At 38.7% G+C, this 23,549-nt stretch overlaps 2 protein-coding genes across 14 annotated transcripts in view; one reads left to right on the forward strand and one right to left on the reverse strand.

The window, feature by feature from the left end:
- Window positions 1–586: 586 nt before the first annotated feature.
- On the forward strand, window positions 587–3,613 carry LOC120412601 (uncharacterized). Its single transcript, XM_039573147.2, has 3 exons — window positions 587–1,053; window positions 1,113–2,046; window positions 2,165–3,613. The coding sequence occupies exons 1-3, from the start codon at window positions 719–721 to the stop codon at window positions 2,810–2,812; spliced, it is 1,917 nt and encodes a 638-aa protein (XP_039429081.1). The 5' UTR covers window positions 587–718; the 3' UTR covers window positions 2,813–3,613.
- LOC120412598 (formin-binding protein 1-like) overlaps window positions 2,835–23,549 on the reverse strand; it is a 113,988-nt gene continuing 93,273 nt past the window's right edge. For 3 of the 13 annotated variants that reach the window (XM_039573139.2, XM_039573140.2, XM_039573131.2), the window contains 9 exons: window positions 21,455–21,890; window positions 21,209–21,387; window positions 20,947–21,142; window positions 8,478–8,507; window positions 7,520–7,881; window positions 7,289–7,450; window positions 5,382–5,542; window positions 5,154–5,317; window positions 2,835–5,093 (listed from right to left, as the gene is read on the reverse strand). In XM_039573139.2, coding sequence (XP_039429073.1) covers window positions 5,154–5,317; window positions 5,382–5,542; window positions 7,289–7,450; window positions 7,520–7,881; window positions 8,478–8,507; window positions 20,947–21,142; window positions 21,209–21,387; window positions 21,455–21,890 — 1,690 coding nt within the window. In that variant the 3' untranslated portion in view covers window positions 2,835–5,093. The remainder of the gene's footprint in view (window positions 5,094–5,153; window positions 5,318–5,381; window positions 5,543–7,288; window positions 7,451–7,519; window positions 7,882–8,477; window positions 8,508–20,946; window positions 21,143–21,208; window positions 21,388–21,454; window positions 21,891–23,549) is intronic. The other 10 variants (XM_039573133.2, XM_039573138.2, XM_039573132.2 and 7 more) reach the window with 10 other exon arrangements.

Genomic DNA, 23,549 nt, shown 5'->3' on the forward strand with positions numbered 1-23,549 from the left:
TTAAAAATCCATTATAAACTCTATGTGGTCGTACAAAGGGTCATTGTACTCAGAAAAATAAGGCTTATCGCAGTACACAAAACATTTGCTGAAAATTCAGTAATTTACTTTTGTCAGTTTAGCAGATCAGCAATCGTTTCTGGTATTTCAGTTATCAAAATTTGATTTTGCTTGCCATTAAAAATGTTTCCATCTCGACTTGTCCTTAAAATGTATGTTTTGGATATTTTTTGATTTCTTAATTTTCTTTGAGAAATAACTGAATCTGTATTCACAAGGGGCACAAACTTTCAATAAAATTTTTAAATCCAGAAATTAATTTGAGCTGAAACGTGGCAGTACATCGATCTAACTTCTAATTAATTTCCGGATTGATAAGTATTAGCATAAAAAAACAACAAAACTTGTAGAGTTCTCGAAAAAAAATCCATAAGGCAAAGCGAAACTGATGGCAACCGGGCTATATTCGAACACTAGTCGACATAACCCAGTGAAAAATATCGTGCATGCAATCCCATGTCGGAACCTAATCGGCCCGATTCCCATCGATTTAGTTGGTTGTCGTAAAGACGGAAGTATTTTAACAAGATTACGAATTTCTGCTAACATTTCAAGTTTAAATCCACGTGTTGATCAGAAATTCAATCATTTTACGTTAAATGTAAATCAACCTACTTATTTCAAAAGATTTTTTCGCAGTTTTAACACGCTTTCAAAAATGGACCCCAACACGTGGCACTCCGGAAACGTGACTCTTGCCGAGAAGAAGCACGCGCTTTGCGCGCTACAGGAAACGATCCGGTACTGCCGAACGCCCGAGGCCCTCACCCACTCAACATCCCGCCTGGTGGCCTGTTTTTCCTCGGACCCGCAAGTGATCCAACAGTGCTGCGATCTGCTGGCACAACTGATGACCAAGGACGGGTTTACGGTGGGGCTGGCCGGCGAAGCGCTGGGTCGCTTTCTGCGCTATTTGCCGTTGTTTTTCATGAGTGACGGCAACGGCGGGGCGAAGGAAAGGATGGTTGCTGGTTTGGCGAAGCTGATTCAGAGGTAATTTTGTTGAATGGCTTTATTTTCTTAGATGTGGACTAGTACTTTCTTTCAAACAGGTTTACCAAGATCATCAATGCTAATGATCAAGTTGTAGCAGAGTTCCCCTTTGGTACACTGTTAAATTTGAACCAAATGATCTTCAACGGTTCGCTGAACGGATCTCGGCTATTGTTTGACCTAATTCTGCAAACGACGCAGCTTGCCTCAAGTCTACCAAACCGTTCTGACCACATGGTTTCGAAGGACATGAAGAAGTTTATTGCTACCAGTTACAGCTGGCTTCGCAATAGAACCAGCTCGTACACCGATGTTCTCGACCTGTCCCGCTTTGCTGATTGTCTACTCGAGACTTACTTGGGCGTCAACCCGATGGCCAAACAGTACTGGGTTGAACTCCAGCTGGAGTTGATCTACGGTACGATCTTCGATCGTCTTCTACCCGATAACCGACCCGTCATCGTCGAATTCCTTCTGACTGTTTTGTACGGATTTTTGAGACGCGAGTTGGACCTCGATGTGAAGCTTGCCGTTCTACGAGTGTTGATGCAACGTGGAGAAGGACTTCGCGGAACACTGACCACGTTCTACCGAAAGACAGCTGTCGGCGGCGATCGTCAATTTTCTCGATTCAAGGTGATCGTGACGGAAATTTTAACCCATCTGGTTTGGCGTTACGAGCAAGGTACTTCGAACGAGCAATTTCTAGATTTGAAATCGAAGCTCGACAAAATTCTACAGGACGTTGACTGGTCGGAGTTGATTGCCGGAAAGTACCGAATCTGCCAACTTCCGGTGCCTAAACTCACCAAAGCGAATCTCTGGATCATCATGTTGGTGCAGTATTTCGAAGCGGAACTGGCGGAAGATCAAATGGGACCGGAAGAAACGTTCGACTACGTGACCAACCTGGGCACGCTGTTGAGCGTTTGCTTCCTGAAGCAGTTCCAGTTGCCGGCGTTTTTGATCAAATTTGTGCTGGAGGCCGTTGCGGTAAGATTTTCAAGTGTCGCCATCTTTTTTTTTTAAACGAACGTTAGAGATTGATGCGTTTGTCACACAATAGTGTACTCTGTTTGATGGACGGTGAAATACTGTTTTTTTTTTACAGAAATGCCACAACCACACCCTTTACAAGAACAACGAACTTGTGTACAACAATCAGTTGCGCCAGCTGGTCCCATCGACCAATTTCAAAGCCGTTTTCGGACTCCTCCCGACCAGCATTCCCCGACTTCGCTGGTTCCACCAACAGGCCATCTTCCCGTACAAGGCGGAATTCCAACGTCACCAACGCTTCGAAGCGCTCCAGGAACGGCTTCTCCCGGAGTACCTGCTAACCCCACAAATCTTGACGTTCTTCCCCGAAGCATACCTCATAAAAACCCTCCTCTCGCGTGACATCGACCTCACCGTGCTGACGAACGCTTGCCTCATCCTGTCACGTGTTCAGCTGTCCGAAACCCACCTCGTCAAGCTCGTAACCTCGAAACTAACCTGCAAGAATCGAGGACTCCGCTGGCCGCACTATCTACGAGCAATTTACGGATCGCTGGCCGCACTCACGCCCGAATCCCGCACGGAACTGGTCGGATTCATCGCGATGAAGCTGTCCAACTCCAGTACGGATTCGGAACCGGACGGCCTCGTGCTGCTGGTGGACAGTCTGGTGCGGATTTTCGCCACCAACCCTAACCTCAAAGTGCCCGACGATTGGAAGTTGCGACTCAGGGACATTTCGGATGGTTTTGAAAGTTGAAAGCAAATAAAACCAGGGGAAATCATATTTTGTAAATTATAATTCTACAATAAACGTATTGCTGAATTTGGACTCGGTATTACAAAAAGCTCGTTCTAGAATTATATTTTCCGCTAAAAAATATTCACTGCGCTGGGAAAAAAGAAAAGGTAAATTACTGAACTTCTATTGCTTGCGCCGGCGGCGCACTTTGATTAAAATTGGAACATCATGATAGGCGTCGTTTATGCGATCTATCTAATGTTCGGAGTACCTAACTAATTAATTTCTTGCGTAGAGCGTCTAGATTATTTACAAAAGAAAAAAAAAGGTAGCGCGAAATAAACCTAAAGTCGTCATCGTTATTTGATTCGCGAAAGCTATAGAAAATAATACATTTAAGAAGAGGCTCGCCCAAAAAACGGATGCGAAAAATAAAATGAAATAAACACATTTCTAATTTGCACTGCGAAATCATACGAAATGGTTCGAGTCGGGTTCAAAGTTCAGTTTGTGATTATCATTTTTGTTTTATTTGATTTCTTTCTCATGCTTTACAATGTTAAGAACTGCGATGTGGGGAGGGAGGGAACGGGTGATCGATGGAGGTGCAGCATATTTAACAAGAACTTTCAATTTCTGTGTTTCTATTGTTTCTGCTTGTGTTTCGTTCAACAGTTTAAGATTTGGTGCGGTTCACATTTGGTCGAGGAAGTTATTTGATCAAACTTTGCCGTCATAGGCCTTTTTGGAAAGTGAGCTTCCGTAACGCATTGGCTACCAAAGTCGACATAGTCGACGCGCTTGGCTCAGCTGTCAAAGTCGGAAATACCGCGTGCTCAGTTTTCAGTCTAATTCGATCTAGTTTTGAAGAAAAATTTAACCGAATCAAATCGAACATGATTCGTTTTCACAGCTTTTCGAGTTTGTTTTGACTTTTCTTTTGTTATTGAATTCAAAAACAACAAAAGAATGCGTTAAACAAACTCGAAACGCCGTAGAAAAGAGCACTTTTTGTGTATCATCTTGGAGAAAAATGACAGGTCAGCGTAGCGGTGACAGTTATGTGCGTGTGGCGAATTCCGGGCAAATTTGACATGTAACCCCCGTTCAGATCCTGACAACCAAAATCTACCTCCAAAAGTACGCTATGGTGGCAAAATTTGATCAAATTACCACTCCAAATTGGGAACCGCATTCTACGAGTGTTTATAGAAATATATAGGCGCTGTCGTTGACTATTTTTGCAGTCCAGATTATTGAGTTTGCATTTCCGTAGAAACTACGTTTCTACCGCACAGTTCAATATTGATTATTCATTCAGATTTGTATTGGCTGTCGATTATATGAGAAGGGTTTCTTGCTTTAACTTGAAAGATCTAAGATTTTAGGGTCGTTTTGCTGCATCTTCCCCAAGGGAAGATTGTTCACTTACGGACAATGAGTAGGAGATATTTAAATAGTAACAGTAAATGTTTAGTTTAGTTACATTCTTTCGGTTTTTTCTTTGTTTCTCGATCCTATCCATTTTTTTTCAAATTGATTCCGTTTACTTGCGGCAAAGATATGAAGCGATGTGAATATGCAAGGTTTGTTTTTTGTTTTCTTCCTAAGAGAAAATGAAATGATTCTAATCAAATGTGTTTTTTTTTGTATATGAGTTTAGTGTACATAATTGTTTCGCATCGCGCGCTCGCGTGAGTCCTTTCTCGATTTAATGGCAATGTTTCCGACGACGATGCTTTTCGCCTAGCAATTCCGTACTTTTTACTTTCTTTCTCTTTTTCTCTCTGTATAAGTTTTGTAAAGGTTAATTTTTACAAATAAAAAATATTCTTGTATATACCTTTTGAGCATTGGTTCGCGTTCATTCTTCGTCGCACTCATTCTGAGTTCTCTCACGCTCAATTTACTTATTCTTTGCATACGGCTAAATAAAAACAGACGGGGTCACGTGACTAAATTAAATTGATCTACGCGTTTACAAAGTATACTATATAAAGTTAGGGTGAGGACGACTTTTTCATGAAACTTCAGAACGCGGAAATTCCTCCAACGGAAGCAACGAAACTGGAAAGTTGTGGACAGCAGTAATAATTTACCGAAAGTAGCGTGGCGTTCTGACTATTCCGCGCGCGGACAGGCATTGTTGCATTGCTCGTGTTATTTTTTCGTTCGTTCCGTGCCTAACCATCATACTACCTTAGCTATGTACAAGAATCTGTCGCTGTTTTCCGCAATCCTCTCAAACACAGCGTTAGATCAAGGTCTCCCTCTCCGGGAGGATGCGTTGCGATCAACACTAAAATTAGTCCAGAATTAACTTCTCATCAAAATCAAACTTCCCCAATGCCCAACTCACCTACGCATACAACGTACTCTCGATGTAGCTCGTCGGCACGAATCCCTCCTCCCAGCCGGTGGGACCGCATAACCTCCGGACGCGCGTCCAGCCATCGCCCTGGTCCAGCTCTATCACGAGCAGCTCCTCACCCTCGGACATCGGAATGCTTCCCTCACTCGTGGCTAAAAATCGCAACAACAAAAGATTAAGATCCACAAACCCCTTCAAGACAAGTCACCAACTCACCATCGAACGGGTACAGCGCCTTGCACGTTCCGAGCGGTTGCAGCGCGTCCGCCTCGTAGTACATCTCGTCGTTGATGGGCTGGTCGTTGGTGCTGCCCTGGCCGGAACCGGGCAGCGATGTGTGCGACGTGCCGAGGCCACTCTCGGGACTAGCGGAACTGCTGCAAGGAGGCATTGAGAGGTGCTTAGTTAGCGGGGGATTCTTGATTGTTTCAGGGGTTTTCTTTCAAATTAAGCTCGGCATGCAATAATGGGTGAGATGGAAACGAAATGGAAACTAAGAAGGAAGAGGTTGTTTTAAACATGCTGGATAGTTGAATAAGTTGTAAAAGAATAACTTGCAAAAGATCGAAAGACTGGTATAACTTCAAAATAAGTGCAAGTTTGTTATACATAGCACTGGAAACAATACTGAACTTGCACACATCATAAACATAGAAACTCAAAAGTACATTCTTTACTTTTAATGATTCTTACAAGTGAAATTGCATGCAATATGTACGAGAAGCGAACCTCACTAATTCCCCATGCAAACTTTGGAGAAAAACAATGCGGCCCACCAATTCTTTTAACTCTAAATTTACGTATCTATATATATATATAAAATTTCGACGGTTTTGTTCGAACGCGAATCAGTTCAAAACGGAGCGTCGTAGCGAGGTGCTTTTTGTTGCGTTGGGTTCGTTAAAGTCCAGGGAAGGTTCATACGCCAAAAAGTGACAACTTTGGTCACTCTGGAATCGATTCCGGAAAATCTGCAGATTGTATGGGAAAAGCTGCGTAAAATTAAATTTTGATCACAGGAGGCTGAATCAGCAAACAAGCAAGAAACGCCAGGAAACCAAAAAAGGGCAGGACGAAGTTTGCCGGGAAGAGCTTGTTTTTTATGAATTTGTAGTGTTTGCTTCCTCATGAATTGAGAATGTGCAGAAAAAGTGTCAGTCGGTGTAATTTATTTGCTAACGCATAGGCCCTTTAGAAAAGACAACGCCGTAACGTCAAAGTCGACATAAGCGCAACGCTCGAGTCAGATGACATTTGCGTGACGCTCAGATAAAAAAAAACATGTTCAGTCGAACTTCGTTTATCACGTTGAAAAGTTGAACATTTTACGGATTGAAGTAGTGCAAATAATTGAGATTTCGATTGATTGTCGAAAAAGGGAATGGAAGTGGTGGAGAACAGGATACCTTGGAAATTTTCTAATTCGATCTAGTTTTGAAGAAATATTGTGTGATTCTCAAACGTCAAACACTGCAAAGTTGCTGCCGGATCTTTTTAGGAAGAGATCCGGTAAAATCTGGCAGCAAGTTGGTTTAGATTTGACGAATGCTGGGGGAGTTTAGTAATGTTTAGTTCTGTTCCGGGATACACTGAATGTTGACATTTGGTACTTAGGACTCCTCATAAAGGAAGTCAACAATAGCGACGGAAGAATCCGGAGAAAATTGTTTGTAAACAAAATTGTAACGATAAAAAATCATTTTCAGACTGATTAGGAAGTTCGGTAGAGATAGCAAATTCTTGACTTTTTCCCGACACTTCCAACTTGATGGCCAGCTGAAATCTGTAATATTGGTTTCAAAAAACGTGCAAACGAAACCCACGCGACATACTTCACAAAAATATTCAAACAAGCACGCATTATCATAACAAGTCAAGGTTAGTTACATGAACAGGACTCCAAAATCTACTAATCGAGTGAACGTATGACTGATGAACGAATGCAACGGAATGAAACTAGACTCGGGGCTTGAGGGAGGGAGGGAGGATGAAAAAAGGACAATAAGAACAACATGAGCATTGTAACAACTTCTCTAGGGTGATACGAATAAAAATGTATGGAGAATGAAGGTAGAAAAACAAAGGCAAATGTATAAATATAGTGGTAAGAATTCAGATTATACCCGTTATTGTTAATATTAAGCCCACTTTGCGGTTGCTGTACACTACTCTCTGATGCTGACCTGCTTAAGCTACCGGCGTCGTGGTCCGGATGGTCCTCGCCGTGGTCATGGTCGTGGTTGTCGTGATTGCTGCTGCCGTTGGAATGTCTGTAATTCGAGAGACTTGAGACGCGGGGTGGGTTAGGTTAGGCTTTGAACGAACAACACACGAGGATCGCAACTTCTACTCACCTGGAGGACCGCTGGGCACTGCCCCCGTTGACGCCGTTCACGGTTCGGTTCGCCTGCGGGCTGTGCTGGGCGATGGTTTGACTGTTGGCCTGATCGAGCAGCTTCTGGTACCGCTGGAGCTCGAGCCGCAGCTTGTCCAGCTTGTTGACGGACTCGTTGAGCTGTTCCTCGACGGAGCGCGGGTCGCCGAGCAGCGAGTTGGCCTCGTACACGCCCTTCATCTTCATGAGGCCTTCGCTGGCGGCTTGCTCCTGGGCGACCTTCTGCTGCAGCTCCTGGACCTTGCCCATGAGCTTTTTCCGCCGCTGCGTCGGCGGCAGGTCGCTGAAATCTTCCTTCATACCGTCCGTCGAGAGGTTGTTCTGAAAAAGTTGGGATTGTTGGAATTAGTTGAAGTCGTTGAAGATCTTCGGGATGATAATCTACAGAGACTTGCGCCATGCAAACGGTGAGATCGCAGACAAACAGACGTAAAAATTAAACAACTCAATAATAGACTCTCACTAGAGACATCTAGTTGTGACGCTTTAAATGAGCTGTGGTGAATTCAAAACAGCCGTGGTGAGTTTCCAAGCAATTCAAATCGACCGTTAAAATTTTAAGCGATTTACGTTTGTTTTCTGCGGCGAGATGTACGACTTCTCAAAAATGTGGTGAGTTTATAAAAAAACAATACTTAAATAGGTAAGATTCACACAAAGTTTGTAAGAAACGCACACACATAGGCTCTAAACTCTCACAGAAAGAGGCCACACGCACAGAGTTGTTTCAAAGATTTGGGAAAATTTTGTTAGTAGTACCAAAGAAAGCTAACGGGCCGAAAAGGGTGACACACACTCGTTGAAACAATTGCTTGAATCGTTCATTTTTTTTCCGAAAAGAAATATAAAACAGTAGAAAAAGAGCGAAGTAGAATAAAACCAAAACTAGATTACTCAAGAAACACTTTTTAGCATACCTTCACTTGAATGCAGGCTTCAACAATCTTCTGTTATTTTTTTAACGTAAAATAATTCGTGTGCATTTTTTTGTTTGTTACAAGGTGTACCAATTTGGAATGTTGTGACCCCCGGAAAATTGCACCACGAATTGCATCAAATTTGGTTAATTTCCAAATCACGAGTGAATGTTTTGTTTTGTGTATTTGTTGTGGTGTGGAAAGGAAGTCGACGACGCGACGCGCAAACAAAAAGAAGAAGAAAGCGGAAGAAAGAGAAAGAGAGATTAATTGATCAGGTATTTGGTTCACGTTTTGCTATAAATACATAATACAACACACACAGGGGCAGGGCACTTGGCTATGGCTATAAAAGACAGACACAAAACCCGGCTAAAGGACAGCCATCTAGCGAAGAAGCTCGAGGGGGAGAGTTGCGCAACTCTGCGGTAGCGTGCATGTTGTACTTGAGTGATTTGTAGTAAGAGGAGTGTATTTTTTTTTAAATTTGCATATGACCCGAATTCAAAAAGTTAGCGCATAATAGCATAGATTTTGGCAACATTTTAATTCTAAGTGTAAAACACGCAAATTTTCCTGAAACGCTTCATTTAAATTGTAAAATATCTAATACAACAATATTACGTATTTTTTTGTAATCTGAGTAATTCTCGCTGAAAGTGGACCACTATTTACACAAGGTGCTCAAAAATCAAAAGCAATGTACTTTTCCAATAGCCCCCACCAAGTTATGAACGAAACCATGTTTGGTTGGTTAAATTTGTCCTCACCTCGGCGCCACGAAGCTAAAACATTTTTTTTTAATTGGTAATTTTTTGACTTAGGCGCGCCTACAAAATTGCTCATAACTTTGCAAAAGTTCAACGAACCCTTGATGTTTAGGGGTGTTTTGGAAAGGAAATGAGCAGAGCTTTCGAATGCACTTGTCAGAAAAATACCGTTCCATATATTTTTTAGCCACAAAACACCAATGTATTTTTAAAAGTCATTTTTGAAGGCCGGCGCCCCGCTTTATCGAAAAACTGACAAATCCATTCGAAAGCTGAGACGATTTCACATAAAGGACCAATAAATCTAAGGTGTAAGTTCCTCCTATCTTTTTTAATCTAATTTTGATTCTGCGAGCGCAGCGCTCCGTTCGCATTTTGGGCACCCAAAATGTTGCAATTTCTTGCCCCATTTTAAGGTTTTGTCAAAAAAACATATGTGCTCACTTTTTAAATGATCGTTTATTGTCCAAGGATCAAAATGCACTTTCGATAATTGACGATAATTGAATATTTATGTTTTTGGGTTCTTCCAGCCAATTTAATGTCGAAAAATTGTTTTTTTTTTTTTTTTTTTTTTTTTTTTTTGTAAAATGCTCACTTGCAATTGGGTGGACTTTTTTTCAGTAGAACTAATGAATTTAGCATGTAGGAAATTTCACCACGAACATTTTTCTCTAAAAGAAAACGTAATTTCGATACTCCAGTGCCAAGATATTTAAGTTTTAGTGAGAAAAAAAAGTGCCAATTTTACAAATTTCTCCGACAACTAGCACGGCCTATTATTTACATGCGGCTTATGTTTTGAAGGCCAGAGTATGGTTTCTTATAGTTATTTTGGTCGCTGAATTCGGATCTGGAATCTAATTTCAGATTAACAGTGAACAGTGATATTTTAGCCACGCTCAAATATTATTTGCGTGTATTCCCCATAGCCACTTAGGGATCGGCAGCCGAAGCCGCTAACCACCGCGCCACGAGGCCTCTCAAAACAATCAGAAGTTGAAAAAAAAACAATCTCCATAAAAAAATCCGTGAGTAAAACATCAATTAAAGGTGAGCGAAAGATGAAATATGACCGAATTCACTAGCGATTAAAATTACAGCATATTACCGCAAATAACTTTTGGGCGTGGCTCCAAATCTAAATGTTAATCTGAAATTTGATTCCAGATCCGAATTCAGTGACCAAAATAACTATAAGAAACCATACTCTGGCCTTCAAAACATATGCCGCATGTAAATAATAGGCCGTGCTAGTTGTCGGAGAAATTTGTAAAATTGGCACTTTTTTTTTCACACTAAAACTTATATGTATCGAAATTACGTTTTCTTTTAGAGAAAAATGTTCGTGGTGAAATTTCCTACATGCTAAATTCATTAGTTCTACTGAAAAAAGTCCACCCAATTGCAAGTGAGCATTTTACAAAAAAAAAAAAAAAAACAATTTTTCGACATTAAATTGGCTGGAAGAACCCAAAAACATAAATATTCAATTATCGTCAGTTATCGAAAGTGCATTTTGATTTCCTACATGCTAAATTCATTAGTTCTACTGAAAAAAGTCCACCCAATTGCAAGTGAGCATTTTACAAAAAAAAAAAAAAAAAAAAAAAAAACAATTTTTCGACATTAAATTGCCTGGAAGAACCCAAAAACATAAAATTGGTCAATTATCAAAAGTGCGTTTTGATCCTTGGACAATAAACTATCATTTAAAAAGTGAGCACCTATATTTTTCGACAAAACTTTAAAATGGGGCAAGCAAATTGCAACATTTTGGGCGCCCGAAATGCGAACGGAGCGCTGCGCTCGCAGAATCAAAATTAGATTAAAAAAGATAGGAGGAACATACACCTTAGATTTATTGGTCCTTTATGTGAAATCGTCTCAGCTTTCGAATGGATTTGTCAGTTTTTCGATAAAGCGGGGCGCCGGCCTTCAAAAATGACTTTTAAAAAAACATTGGTGTTTTGTGGCTAAAAAATATATGGAACGGTATTTTTCTGACAAGTGCATTCGAAAGCTCTGCTCATTTCCTTTCCAAAACACCCCTAAACATCAAGGGTTCGTTGAACTTTTGCAAAGTTATGAGCAATTTTGTAGGCGCACCTAAGTCAAAAAATTACCAATTAAAAAAAATGTTTTAGCTTCGTGGCGCCGAGGTGAGGACAAATTTAATCAACCAAACATGGTTTCGTTCATAACTTGGTGGGAGCTATTGGAAAAGTACATTGCTTTTGATTTTTGAGCACCTTGTGTAAATAGTGGTCCACTTTCAGCGAGAATTACTCATCTATGAAAGTTTTCGGCATTTTATATTATTTTTACTAAAAAACAATTTCTGATCACTTTTTGTTATTTTGATGCAAAAAAAAGTTGCCAAGACAACCTTTTTTCGATGGATCTAACTATGGAAAGAACTGTCAAGTAGGACTTTTTCTGTCAAGAAGGACCGAGAGGTTAATTTTTTAAAATTGATTTAAAAATTCATTTTAAACTCTTTGTGGTTGTATAAAGGGTCATTGTACTCAGAAAAATAAGCTCTATCGTTGTGAACAATAATATCAGCCATCTAAGCTTCATTTTAGGACCCAATTATGATAAAATATGAATATTAAAAAATATGGTGTTTTGTAAAAAATACTGAATTTTAAACTAACAACCAACAAACAATTTTAATGTAGTAAATTATCGTGTTATTTGATACCCATTTTGGAAACTGTGAAAATTTTAGTATTTTGAAAAATACAGTATTATGCGAAACTTCAAAATTTAAAATTATAAATATTTTACAAAAAGGCATTATTTTTCGCCAAAACTGTAGCTTCGAGCAAATCTGTAGAAAAAATGGAACGGCAGTTTTTTGAGAACTTTAACTCGATTCTTAGAGGCTCTCCATAGAAACATTAAATGAAATCAAACCACGAAAAAAATCTTTCACTCTCTGATAAAAAAAAATTAAATATTTCATTATATTGAACTTTTTGTCATCCCCTTTTTGATTTCAAGGACATTATTGTTACAAGGTTGATAATCGATAAAATTATCGTCGATAATATTATCGTCTAACGATAACGATAATGGTTATCCTTATCGTCGGGACGATAACGATGATCTATCGTTATCGTTATGATTATTCCGATAATTCTATCGGCGATAATCCGAAAGTGGACGATAACTAATTTTTAAAACCTTTCTTAAATTGGCTTAGTCCATCAATATTTTCAACGCAAGAGTACTCAATTTTTCATAATTTGCAATATGGGTGTTGCGAACGGCGATTGACAGGCAGATCCGGGCACCGGTTTCGTGAACGGCAAAGTGAAGAAAACTCCAAATTTGCGCACGTTACAAACTAAAATTATTTATTAGTTAATTACAGATAGTTTCACAAATACACAATATGCTTACGACTTCGGTGCGCCCGCACTACCGCTCGCTTCAAACAGTTGTTTATTTCTAATTCTACTTTGAGCAGTAGCACGGGCACCAGGTCATCGTAAGCACACACAAAGAACGATACACAAGAAGTTCAGCAGCAGTGTCCGAGGGGCACGCCACTCTGCGTTTATACGCAACAATGGGTATCAAACGAAAATTTGAGTATTTCATTCAAAAAACTCTGAAACAGTAAAAATACATGCATAATTTCGAATCGTTCGATACCCATATTGCGAATTAAAAAAATTTGGGTATTTTCGAGAAAATACGGTATTTTGTGAAAAATTTAGTATCTTTTTTTAAGAAAAAACTTAAACAGTAAAAAGCTTTCAAAATTTCGAATCGTTTGATACCCATATTGCGAAATATAGAAAATTGATTATTTTCGAGGAAATACGGCATTTTTTTAAAAGTTTTGTATTTCATTCAAAAAACTCGATATTTTGTAATTTTATTTAGTATTTACACTTTAAAACTTAACCTATTATCAAACAAATATTTTCTAAGAGGATGCTTGAAAATTCAACATAATTTGGTTGGATTTAGTCAATTTTAGAAATATATTAAATATAAGTTATTGTCCGTTATTGCCGATAGAATTGTCGGAATAACGATAACGATAGATTATCGTTATCGTCCCGACGATACCGATAGTTCGTCAATTTTATCGTTAACAACCGTGATTGTTAAGTTTCTATTTTTACAAAAATTGTCAAGAGTTTTTTTAATTTGTTATTTTTTTTAAAGTGAATTCATTCTTTAGAAAATGCCTATTATTTGAGGATCTGAAAAAGTCGAGAAATAGTTGAAAATTTAAAAATTGGATTTGAGTGGTCACTCTGAATAATATTGTTTAATCGTTTTAAAATTTGCAAAACATAGAAAATTTCAGAAAAATGTGGTTAAAAAAAGTTTTAATTTAGCCAGTTTCAGCATGTTTACCAATAAATTGTACCATTGGTAAATTTGTCAATTTCTAATGAAAAATCGCTTATAGGTCAAGTTTTCCCATTTCATAAATTACAATGCACAACTCAAATAAAATAAATTTAATTTAATACACTCACAAGGAATTCCCCTTGCAAGCATTACATCATTCCAACCCACAAGTGGCACAATTTCACGTACTTCTTTCTCATACAAAGCACAACTGACCAGCTGCCAAAGGCGCCGATAACAATAAAGACATGATGGCATCATCGCTCGTTGGAAGGCTCCAAGTCACGTCGTCCCTTCGGACGAGCTTGTTTTACGCAATCGAGTCCTTCACCTCCTACAAACTGCCGGAAGATTGCTCGATTGCTTCCGGATGCCTTTAATATGTGTGTGGGCACGGTTCCGCCGGTAATTATTGAATCGATTAGGAGTGCTACACTGACTCACAAATCGACGTCGTCGTGCTATCATGTCGCACCCGCCATTTCGACGTTCCGAGAAAAACGCGTTTTAATGTTTGACCTTGAATAAACAATAACGAGAGCACGCAATGTAAACAATAAAAAACACGTTTTGTTTGGTTGACCATTCTGTGTATTGCCCCGAAGTTTGATTGTATTTGGTTGCCGGAGTCCCGAGTTATAATTACAAATGTTTACGGTAGTCTCACTTGTACGTGCGTCAAACGCATCCTGACCTGAAATCCCTTTGGCCAATTGTCGCACTTACATCAATTTTCAGGGAGTGACAAGATAGCACGACAAGATTGAAACTTGTTTCATATGAAAAGTGACAAAAATCCGCGGAGCTTTTTTGGTTTTTATTGAATATCTCAGGATTGAAATCGAATTTTGTGGATCTGTGAAGGTTAAAAGGTGAGGCATTGGGAGCTGCACAAAATTGCGTTCTTAACTCAATTTGGCCCAAAATGCACGTACGACAAGTTAGCACGACGGCGACGAAATGTTGCCTAAATTATCTCAATTGAAAATTTACCGGTCAATTTGAACGATAAGAAATTCACCACGGCGATTTTAAATTCACCACAACTCATTTCCAAGCGATTGACAGTTACAGTCCAACAAGCAAAAGTGCACCAGCTGCGCAAAACATCCACCCCCGCAGCATGGGCTGACCAATTTGATTGATGACCGCGTCTCAATTGACCAACGTTTGGCGAAATTTGGTCGAAAGTTTACCCTGTCCCCTCGAGGGATGGATTTTTAAGGTTTCGCAACGAGTCGCTAATGATTTTAAAACGCGTCGAAGGGTGAGGCTCACTTTCACCATTAGTCGGCGACTATTTATTCGATTACGTGAGGTATTAATGGTTTTTGAAGGTGCGCAGGTTTTTGGTGACAAGTGGCGAGCTTGAGGAATTTTTGATAAGGGAAATTTGCTTGAATATGTTTGAATTTTCGAATTAGTTTGGTCGTTTAATTTCAAATGTTTCAAAGTTCTCATTTTTTTTTTTGAATGTCATTCATTTATTATATAATTTTATACACAAATAACTAAAATAGCAACACTGCAGTTTTGCACTGAAATGATATACTACAGTTCGGCGTGCATTTTAAAGATCATGGCAGCATCATTCTTGAAATATTATGCTGATTGCTAGTATGAAACCATTTTTATTGCAGATTATAGTTGATTTTGAGTTCTTCAAGCAGGAAAAAGAGACAGTTTTAAGCAGATTTTTGCAAATAATATTCACAATGTGCAAGCAAAGGACAATAGCATTTTTATCAATTTTTCAAATCTTTTGGTTCACAAGCATTTAAAAACTAGTCACAACACTGAAAGCCTGTGTTCAATATACAAAGTTTTCCCCCGATTTTTTGTTTATTCAGCGATAACATTTATCAGCAATTTTGTGTTTGTTTGTTTGGCATATTGTGTATCTGTGTGTAAGCAAAGTGCAGTGCGCAGCTCCGATTTTAGCAACATCCTAACACGCACACAGTGACATAAAACGCGTTAAATACTCACATTTGCCGAAACGGAACGGATTTTCGTTGTCGCGTTGGTTTTATCGTTTCGGGTATTCGTCACACAAACACAGATTTTTGGGGTTAGTTGAGAGTGAAGAGATTAAAAAGTAAACAACACTTTGAGTAAAAATGTGTAAAGCGAAAAATGCGTTTAAAAATAGTCGAAAAGGAAACGATTGAGACGCACAAAAACAATTGTCACGTTATCTTCTCGTTTGTAGGGTGTAAATTTGGATGTTCTCAATCGCTCTTTCGTTTTGCTTATCATCTATGTAGTGCACTAAACCCAACAAAAAAGCCCCCTGCGACAAGATAACAACTGCCGATAAGACGTTTCGACATGTCGAAAAATGATTCTTCTGTTTGTTCCAGTTTTGGAAAAGTTCGTTATCTGATTGACCAGCATTTAAAAATGTCACCACATTCGAACAAACTTTATAATTTTTTATTAAAATCAAAAAACTTTTCCAAATTTCGTTTCCAAATAAACCATTTTCAAACGTTAGTCAAGCAACTCGCGTGCCCTGGCACGCTTCCCTCCTACCCCTTCCCAGAAAGGAACTTGGGCCGGTCAATTATAGATAACTAATTTTACGATGTTCAATCTTGGTGAGGTTGACTTTCGTTTAGCGTGCTGCCGCGCCCGTTTCTTCCACTCTCCATGAATGAAGGCACACGAGAGAGTTTTGTTATTTTGTTGATTGGAAAACTGTTGACGGTTGGCAATAAAAAGCAGTTATTTAGGTAGCGATGATGGCACGGGGAAAAAATGGGGATGAAGGGGAGAAACTATTTGGATTGAGGAAAAGATTGTCCTGACTCGGGAAATAAGGAGTTATGATTTATTCTCTTGAATATTAATTTATGTTCAAATGGAAAACAAGGAAGTTTTGATGCCTGAACAAATTTAATTAAACTCTTTGAAAATGCAGATGATTCTTTTAAAACAAACACAATTTTCATTGTGGCTTGTATTTCCGAAGATTATTAAAACAATATAAGGCCACTGCAAGTATTTTATTAATTTTACGTCTGAAAACATTTTTTTTCATGATCTTAAAATATTTGAAATGAAAAAAAAAACCAAATAAAGATCCTTGATTTTTTTTGTTTCCACTTTTGTGACCACCTCAGTCAATGCAGCCTTTCTTAAAAAATCAATTGCAAAATCTTCCTATTTGTAAAATTTATTTCACCCGAATGCAGGCAAAAATCCTGCCAAAAGATTTGTAAAAGCGAGTTTCCAAATAAATCCGCTAGAGGTCGAAAATCAATCAAGGTGTTAATAAGGATATCAGTCCAGTACATTTTGAGGTTATCTGAAAATCAACCCTTTTTATGCATTCAGCAAAGGTGTTTGTTAATGTAACTATTGAAATACTTCATCAAACTTAATGTTTTTTCAAAAGAGATTTTTGGGGACTCGAGAAGTATCGAATGACAATTATCCGGCCAAAATCGGTCACGTTAGTTCCGACAAAATCGAGTGAAAGCTTGTCTATTTTGATTTTTGCAAATAAATATTTATTCAACACTATTTAAACAAAATATTTAATTCACATTTTTTTTTATTATGTATGATAACAAGACAACTGTAATCGCGTTTTATGTGAATTTCACAGACTATTTCTTGGTCGAGATCAATGTCGAGTGAAAAAACTAAAATATGTATAACAGCTTTTTTGTAAACAATATATTTTTGACGAAATGTTTGAACCTTTAAATTACAAATTCAATGAAAAATTGTAAAATTTTCTGCTCTTTTTATTAAAAAATATTTCTAAATTCTGAAATTTACTCAAATTATTGAAAATGTCAAAAATAATTATTTTAAGCACTTTCAAAAGTTATACTTAATTGTAAAATTTCAAAATTATTTTTACTGAAAAGAGCAAAAATTTTTACAAATGTTGCAAAACAGTGCAAATTAGATGAAAAACTATTTTTTCTCAAAAATTGTAAAATTTTCTGCTCTTTTGAGTCGTGTGGTGTTCGTGGGGGAGATCAGTTGGCGAATCGACGCGCGTGAATTCGAGAGAAAGTGCTAGAAGATGTGTCGCGTGGCCTTGCGAATCTGGCCCTCAGTCGTGTGGTGTTCGTGGGGGAGATCAGTAGGTGAATCGACGCGTGAGAATCCGCGAGAAAGTGCTAGAAGTTTCTTGAATTCATTGAAAGGGTGTGTCGCGTGGCCTTGCGAGTCTGGCCCTCAGTCGTGTGGTGTTCGTGGGGGAGATCAGTAGGCGAATCGACGCGCGAGAATCCGAGAGAAAGTGCTAGAAGATGTGTCGCGTGGCCTTGCGAATCTGGCCCTCAGTCGTGTGGTGTTCGTGGGGGAGATCAGTAGGTGAATCGACGCGCGAGAATCCGAGAGAAAGTGCTAGAAGTTTCTTGAATTCATTGAAAGGGTGTGTCGCGTGGCCTTGCGAGTCTGGCCCTCAGTCGTGTGGTGTTCGTGGGGGAGATCAGTTGGCGAATCGACGCGCGAGAATTCGAGAGAAAGTGCTAGAAGTTTCTTGAATTCATTGAAAGGGTGTGTCGCGTGGCCTTGCGAGTCTGGCCCTCAGTCGTGTGGTGTTCGTGGGGGAGATCAGTAGGCGAATCGACGCGCGAGAATTCGAGAGAAAGTGCTAGAAGTTTCTTGAATTCATTGAAAGGGTGTGTCGCGTGGCCTTGCGAATCTGGCCCTCAGTCGTGTGGTGTTCGTGGGGGAGATCAGTAGGCGAATCGACGCGCGAGAATTCGAGAGAAAGTGCTAGAAGATGTGTCGCGTGGCCTTGAGAGTTTGGCCCTCAGTCGTGTGGTGTTCGTGGGGGAGATCAGTTGGCGAATCGACGCGCGAGAGTCCGCGGCAAAGTAGTGAAGTTTCTTGAATTTATTGATAGAAGGCTTCGCGTCGTCGTGGATATATTGTCTTACTGTTTTTGAGCCGGTTGTTTGCGGTCCGGACTGGATAAATTCGTGGTTAAGTTGGTTGTAAAGAAGTCGTGCGCGAAGAACTTCCTGATATCGATTGAAACAATTCGGTGTATCAGCACTATTAGAGGTTTGCATGATAACGAATAATACGTTACTAAAAATTTAATTTTGTTTTGAAAGCCCTTCCCATAGCATCGATGCTCGGATGGCACGCCGACGGTAAGAACTAAAAAATACGGGATTGAGAATATAATTAAGTCCTTTTCAAAGCGTCGAAGCTCGGAAGGCAACGATTATGTTTCACTTTCTGGTCATATCATCTACCAATAATAAATCCGGATCTATTTTAAATTGTACGTCACCGAATAATGCGTTAATTCAAATTTCATTTCGTTTTGAAAGTCCATCCCAAAGCATCGTTGCTCGGATGGCACGGCGGCGGTTTGAAGTAAAAAATACGCGAATGATAAGTCCTTCTCATAGCGCCGTAACTCAGAAGGCAACGATTATGGTTCACATTCTGGTCATATCATCTACCAAGATGAATCCTGACCTTCCCTTTCCTTCCCCTACTAACACAAACCCCCCCTTCCCGTGATGCTTGAAGGAGATGCTGTGGATTCAACGGTCTCACGCGGTGTCAACAGGTATAGAGCGACAAACTCTGTGTCTGATGAGTCTGCAACTTCAACTATCGGACTAACATTCCTACCTTTGTTGAACTGCATCTCCTTGGGGGGGCGCCGGTATTGACTTAAAGCAGAGATCTTCAGGGGTTATACAGTGAGGATGATTAGCTCCCACTACTCATCTGTTGGTTCATTGTGTAACTTCAGCTGATCCGTCAATAACGGAGTAGCAGCTCATTGGCAGTCAACCATGCTCATGCTCATGCTCATGCTCATGCTCATGCTCAAAATTGTAAAATTTTCTGCTCTTTTTATTAAAAAATATTTCTAAATTCTTAAATTTACCCAAATTATTGAAAATGTCAAAAATAATTATTTTAAGCACTTTCAATTTTTTTTTTTCAAAAAACCATGGCCTTGGTACCAGATTTTGCATCATTTTAAACTCCAGTGCAAAATATGCATTTTTCAATACATATATTTTCGCGAAAATTAAAAAAAAAACGTTTTTTAGAAATTCATTAACAAAAAGTAAAAAAAAATCGGGAGATTTTTTTTCAGTGTACTTATTTTTTCCAATCATAACTTACAACTTGGCCAAAGACACCAAATCGATCAGAAAATCACTTTTCAAGATACAGATTTTCGAATATTCACATGCCCATTTTGTATGATCAGCCTTCAAAATTGTATGGATCATTGTATGGAAAAACTAATGATGAAAAATGGCTTCTTTTGACAATGAACAAAGTTTATTTCGAATCAATAAATACAAAATTAAATATCTCGAAAAAACATTGAGAAATTCTAGATAATTCCTTAGCTGTATTAGAAAGTTGAATAAGATTTTCTGATCGATTTGATGACCAAGTTGTAGTTTCTGATGGGTAGAATTAAAAAAAAGTTACACTTTTATGAAAAATGCAGGTTTTTAAATTTACTTAGGTATCTAAAAAAATGCTTATTTTTATTTTTTCAACTGATAGAGATCAAAAAGGCTAGCTTTCAGGTAAGGGCAAGTAAGAACTATTTTTTCTCTCGATGTTTTAAAATTTTGGAAAATGAACTCAATCATTTTTCGAAAAATAATGTTTGAAGATTTTGTTAAAAGTAAGTTTAACTGAGCAAATAAACAATAATTTTACTTTTTGAGCGTAAAAAGAATTGAAATTGAAGAGGTAAGTTTTCTACGTGTTTTTAAATTATTTTTTTCAAATTAAAGACCTTTTCAAATGTTAGCGTTGATCATTTAAAAAAATATATATTTGAAATATATCTTAAAACCGGTTCAGTTTCTGATGCAACCGAAAAATATTGTTTGCAAAAAGATTTAAAACAAATTTAGACTACTTTTAAACCCAAATTGATCCAGAATTAGATACAAGTATGCAACCCTTAACAATGATTTATAGTGAGCGCATTTCCAAAACATTTATATTTTATAGTGAAATTCATAACTCCATGAAACTAATTTTTTTGGCCAAGGTACCAGAACCCAGTAATTTGACAAATTGGCAAACTAAGTTTCCGCAGTGGAATTCCAACTTTAACTGACTTGGAATGTTCGTGAAAAAAATATATATTCAGAAACTGAAGAAAACAACAACATTTAGAACTTTTTGGGACGAAACATCAACTTAGAGAATTCATGAGACGGTGGTTGGGGGTGACATTCGACAAGCATCCACAGGTGATAATCACACGCTACACACTCACTCTGTCATTATTAGATAACAATTAAAAAAGAAAATTACTCCAAGCCAAGAATTGCATGCTGCCCTACCTTATTGCTGGTAAAGATCCCAAACAGTCCGACGCGCTTTTTCAGCTTGTCCTTGGTGGTGCCCTTCGCCGTCAGGTGGTTTAAGCCGGCGCCCGTCGAGGTGCTGTACGTCTGGGAGTTGTTGGAGGTGTCGGAGTCGGCTTTCGAGAGGTCCTCGAAGGGAAGGTCTCCGGGCGGCTGAAAGCCGGACTGGTACCTTTTGGGAGAGAGTGACGAAAGAAAGTTACGACCTGTTCAGGGTGTCAAGCGTTGCTGCAATTACTTTTCTATGACTTTGAGCGAATCTTCCTTCTCGTTGATGGAGTCCGCTGCCTTGACCATGCCCTCGAGACACCGCGCGATGATGGGTGCGACCGCCGATTCCACGTCCGCCGCACCCTTGATGAACTCCTTCAGCCCTCGCGTTCGCTTCTCGTCGAGCTCCTGCAGTCGGTTGAAGACCTGCAAAAATAAAACAACCTTCTTTGAAGACAGTTCCCTAGACACTTGCAGGACGTTGACAACTCACCTCCGGCAGCGACGTCTCGTAGTGCGTCTGCTGCAGCTTGTTCGTCTTCTGGAGCTGGTTCGCGTACTCGTTCTTGGCGTCCTCCGACTGGCCGCACCGGATGTTCATGTTGTTGCGCTGCTTCTCGACCTCCGCCCGGCTCAGGTTAAAGTCCGCGTCCGCTTTCTGGTACGCGTCAATGGATTTTTCGGCCTCGCGGAACGCCTTCTCGTAGTTGCGCTTCGCCCGGTCCAGGGACGCGATCTGGCCGCTCAGGTTCTGGGTGAGGTTCATGCCCTCGTTGAGGGACTTTTTGCGCTCGTCCCGCAGGTTCTTCGCGAGCAGCGTGATGCCCTGCAGCACCTGCAGCTGCAGGTTCTCGGCGACGACCTCGCGCTGGCCGGCCAGGTCGGCGACCTCCTTGAGGATGCACTTGAACGCTTGGAAGGAGGAGAATCTGGAAGGAAGGGAGAAAAGAAGTTGTTTCAAGAATGTATTATTTGTGCATAAAATTTGTAAAAAAAATAAAAAAAAAATTAAAAATTTTATAAAAAATTCAGCAGTTTTCAAGAGGTTTGCTATTTCAAATGCCTTTCCTGATATTTTTCAAAAATATTTTCTTTTAGCCTAATTATAATATCGTAGTATCTCACGTCAGTGTGATAAAATACAGATCATTTACAAATTGACAGTGCGCAGAATCATTTGCACGAAAAAAGGTTTTCCAAAAATAATGGATATCCAATTCGTATCCATGAATTCGTGAATAATCGGATTCACAATTTTCGTGATACTTTTCAGGAATTATTAATTATCTTCATGATTCAATTTTTAAACGAAGGTTCATAAAATTACATTTTTTATCAATATTAATAATTGCAATACACCTAAAAATGTTATACAACAATTTAAGCGGCCAGCCTTAATGCATTGTGTTTACCGCAGAGAGAATTCTGTGAACGGATCACACTTCACAGAATTTACATGGGAGGATGGATGCGTGGACATACCGTACCAAACGATCCGAGTCAGTTAGGTGTGGTGTGTTAGTGTAAATTTGGGATAATTCATTCCCAAAGTTCATAGTTCAAAAAATCCTAAAAATCACGATATTCTCGTTTTAATGGCATGAAATTCATCATTTCGAGAATTTCCTTTTTTTGTTTTCCTCATCTTCTGCTTTTAACGACAACCCTGTTAATAATATTACACTTTTTTTTTGTTACCCGGGCGGGTGGAAATAACAAAACAGAATCATTTCAAAATCAAGTCTAGTAAAAATATATCTGATTTTGTTATTCGAAAATCATTATCATTGGTAATGAGAAGAAGAAATATTGATAACATCTCCAAAATTTAGGCTAAAATTTGTTACTGAACAGACTTATGAGAGACTGGCAAACATTATAGGACAATAAAAACTCATGTTTTGGCACATGGAAAATAATTCATTCGGTGTTATGTATGGGATGTTCCAATTTTTAAAAATTAGTCAGCAGCTATAACCATATCTGTAATTATTTCTTATTTTTTGAATTTTGCTGGAACAATAGGCAAATTTTGACCAACTTTCCAAAACTCAATTCTTTTTTTATATATATTTAAAAAATAAATATGGCTGGAACTATATGAAATGTGGTCTTTTAACGAAAACTGTATAAAAAATTGAAAATTGTGTTTTTTTAATTATTGCTTCAAGGAAATCAATTATATGTGTTTCAAATTTCAAGTGTCCACAACCAAATTTATTTTTTATTTAGTAGAATATAACTAGAACTATGGACACATTTTGACCGATATTGTCAATTAATTTTGAAAATGGTCTTTAAATTATTTTTTTCCAAAGTTGATAATTTGAAAGTCGATTTTTTAAAGTAATTGATATACCCATCAAAGAAAGCATTGATTTGATCGAAAAAATTTCAAGTGTCCATAATCAAATGTGCAAATATTTATTTTTTTTGGTAAAAATGGATAAACCATGAAAATAATTTGAGAAATTTTATGAAGGACATTTGTCCATAAATGTGGTCTTCACACCAAAATCCTATCATGAGATAAAGGTACTTAAGGGGATTAACGTAAGCTTTTTTTTTTACAGAAAAAAAATATTGCG

This window comes from Culex pipiens, chromosome 3 (assembly GCF_016801865.2).
Source record: "Culex pipiens pallens isolate TS chromosome 3, TS_CPP_V2, whole genome shotgun sequence".
In the NCBI taxonomy this organism is placed as follows: Eukaryota; Metazoa; Arthropoda; class Insecta; order Diptera; family Culicidae; genus Culex; species Culex pipiens.